Below are 3,231 nucleotides of genomic sequence, written 5' to 3' on the forward strand. Positions count from 1 at the left end.
GATTGTCGGGAAAGAAGCTCCCATTTATTAACATTTCAACAAAAAAGTTGCATATTTGCATAACGTATTCAAGTGTTACCATTTAGTGCAATAGTAGCTACAGAACATGTGCTGTGCTGTGTAAACTACACACTACACGTTTAACACCTTTGCACAAACTGTCTCGCTCTCGTAATGTCTGTCTGTCTTGCTCTCGTTCTGTCTCTCGTACCACTCTCGGTTCCACTTTTACTTTTGCGCGCTACCTGTCTCACTCTTTTCCGGCCTTCAGCTTTTCCTGCTGCAGCCCGCCGCTTAAAGGTGGGGGGCGCGGAGCGGCCATAGAGCCCATAAAGTTAAAGGTGGTGGACTGTAACCTGTAAAATCCATAGATTTAGGAGGTCCCCTAGTGGCCGTTAGCTGTAAAAATCCATAGATTAGCCGCACCGTTATATAAACCGCAGGGTCGAAAAATGGGGAAAAAGGCGCGGTTTATAGTCCGAAAATTACGGTAATTTTGAATCATCTCATACACATTGAAACAGAGAGTACCCTTCCAACTTCAATCAAAGTAGGAAAGTATTTTAATGAAGCAGCAGCCATGTTGTTTCTCTCATGTATCTCCTTCGCTCTCACAGGGGATTTGACAGATGCTAAAACGGAGAGTAAGGTGGGCTCGCTCCAGCACGAGGTGGAGTGGCAGGCCTACCACAACATCCTGAAGAGGTCTCGTGTGATGGAGCGCACGAGGTGGATAGACATCCGAGGAAATCATGGTGATTAACCGCAGCACTTTGTTGTCTTTTAATGTTCTCTGCAAACTCACTGGTGCCATGGAAACATCCCAGAGTACAATTAAGATTTTCTGAAGAATCCATTAACTGCGGTGCTCATGCTACCCCTCCTCTTCGCTGCCTCTTTCCCCTCTTTTATTGGATCACAAGCTATTAGATCGGAAAGAAGATATCTTAACTTTGTAGCTTTTGAAAGAAAAGAAAGCTAGTTATTGGATCTGGAGTTTCTGTCACCACCAAATCTCCTCTTATTGATCGCAGTGGTAGATATGTTTCCTGTTATTGTGTCTGTTAGTGGGTTCGATGTTTATCTAGTTTGATATCAAACGAGGAAATCAGAATCATAGACTTTCTTCATTAGACATGCTGGTGTTTAGCAAGCAAATTATGAAATTACCTTTTGTTAAACCTCACCATCATTTCATTTCTTCTGACAGATGCCTTCAATATAATGTCATTGGACAGCGTCAACAATTATTACCGGTCAGTATGATACACAGTAAACACCTGATTTATATACTGTTACAGTCTACTCCTCCATGTCCTATATTAGCGAGCTAAATGTGAAGTCGATCAGAGAGCGTAGTAACTTCAATGCCTCTGAAACCGGAATAGTTGCAGTTGCAAACCTATTTTTGCCAATAATGCGAGCTGTCTGAGTTTCCTGAGGACTGAAATAGAAGCACACTCGGCAGAAAGAGACACTGACTCTCCTTTCTTCTGACACAAATTATGTTTTATGTGACATTGCTGCTTCTGTTAATGCTGATTTTTATCTTTTATCTCCTTAATATTCCTAATGTTGTGGCCATCCTCTGCCAGACAAAGGCTGTCTCCTGTGCAAGCCTAATTTATTTATTTATATAAAAAATGCATCAAATTATCTCTCAGCACTCTGTGGAAGCTGCTGGCTCCATCCCAAACCACCCTTGTTGCTCTAATAGACTTTTTTTTTTTTCAATGTTCTCTAGGAAGTACTCTGCTAATCAGAAAATAGGCTCATTCCACTATGTTCACAAAACTCCCTTTGGCAACTACTCCTTTGTCTGTGCGGACGCCACTCTGACTCCGGGACCCAAGAGGCCGTACAATTTCTTTGGTATTCTTAACCAGGTATAACTCCAGTGCACAATCTGTTGAATATAAACATTGGCTGAATATTTTGTAAACTTTAGAAAACAGAGAACCTTTGAATACTTAAAACAACCGTTCTGTTATTACCCATTAGAGGATTAGTGGAGGCTTAAAGGATTTAAGGTCATAATCCTCTATAGGGAACTGTGGCCATTAAAAAGTAAATGGAAAATAAAATGTTTCAAAATTAGAAGGTTGTACTAAATGACACAATGTACAATATTCACTTACTAGAAATGATAATAAACGGTACCTTATGTGTCTTAAAAAAGGAACAAATCCAGCACTTGTTCAGTATACTGCAGATAATACATGTCAAGTAATATAAAGTTATTCTAATGTATTTTCTCTCAATCTATGAAAGACTCAAATGGACCTGCTGGACACGTTCAGAGCTGAGAGTCTGAAAAGCAACCAGTCGATCTGGTTTGGCCACTACACCACCTCCACTGTCGTCTCCCCATCTCCAGGAATCAGAGACTTGATGAGGTAGGACTCGGAGTGCCGAACCGGCTAATTCCTTACAAGTATATTGTCCCATTGTCTGCCGACAGGTTTGACTTGACACACAAGCTTAGAACAAGAAGCTAAAGGTCAGCAGTGTTTGACTTGCAACTGGTTCACTCCATTAAATCCATTAAAATAAAATTAAAGTGGTGGGACATTTCTTATTTAGAATCCCTAATTTAGCTTTTTTTAAATCCACTTTTTCATATCTCTTCTAAATCAACATGTGTCCCCTCTGTGGAAAGAGATTCTGAAAGTTTCAGGAAAAAAAGATTCTCTCTCTTTTTGTCCTGATCCATTTCTATACAAACCTGTCTGAAAATAAACTGATCAGATTTTGGCCTCTTTATGATGTCATAACAATGTTTTGGCTCGTGAAACCATTAGCCAATCACCAACCAAGGTAACCCCCCCCCTTATCACCTGAATCTCACCATTGAGTTCTTTTTAACCAAATCTCTCTCAGAGGGCGTGGTGAGGGGTCCCTATTTTCATCTAAAGATAACAGCAGAGAATCAGCACTTTGAAACAGGGCTGGAAACAGGAGGGGATTCTCGGGATGCGTGCCAACGATCTGTTTGTGTTTTGGAGCCAATCAGAGACATGCCTGGAGTATACGACTGAGACCTACAATATATTGGATGGAAAACCAGGGTATACATAGGGGACCTTTAAAATATGTTTACAGCACGCGTAGTTGGCGATTACGAAATGTTTACTATACTGTTCTGTACATGTGGGGATCCTTGTGGTGTTAGATCGTGCAGTAGCCGTAATCTGTGTGGCCAACCTGCACACGCTGGGGCCGGCCCTGATG

At 41.2% G+C, this 3,231-nt stretch overlaps 1 protein-coding gene across 1 annotated transcript in view; it reads left to right on the forward strand.

The window, feature by feature from the left end:
• Positions 1-3,231, forward strand: part of LOC104948343 (transmembrane protein 62) — a 15,554-nt gene that overhangs the window by 3,309 nt on the left and 9,014 nt on the right. The window contains exons 3-8 of the mRNA XM_010774541.1: positions 618-755; positions 1,211-1,256; positions 1,745-1,886; positions 2,272-2,396; positions 3,103-3,110; positions 3,182-3,222. Of these exons, the coding sequence (XP_010772843.1) occupies positions 618-755; positions 1,211-1,256; positions 1,745-1,886; positions 2,272-2,396; positions 3,103-3,110; positions 3,182-3,222 (500 nt within the window). The remainder of the gene's footprint in view (positions 1-617; positions 756-1,210; positions 1,257-1,744; positions 1,887-2,271; positions 2,397-3,102; positions 3,111-3,181; positions 3,223-3,231) is intronic.

The sequence above is a fragment of the Notothenia coriiceps genome, unplaced genomic scaffold, assembly GCF_000735185.1.
Source record: "Notothenia coriiceps isolate Sejong01 unplaced genomic scaffold, NC01 NC01_scaffold00000339, whole genome shotgun sequence".
In the NCBI taxonomy this organism is placed as follows: Eukaryota; Metazoa; Chordata; class Actinopteri; order Perciformes; family Nototheniidae; genus Notothenia; species Notothenia coriiceps.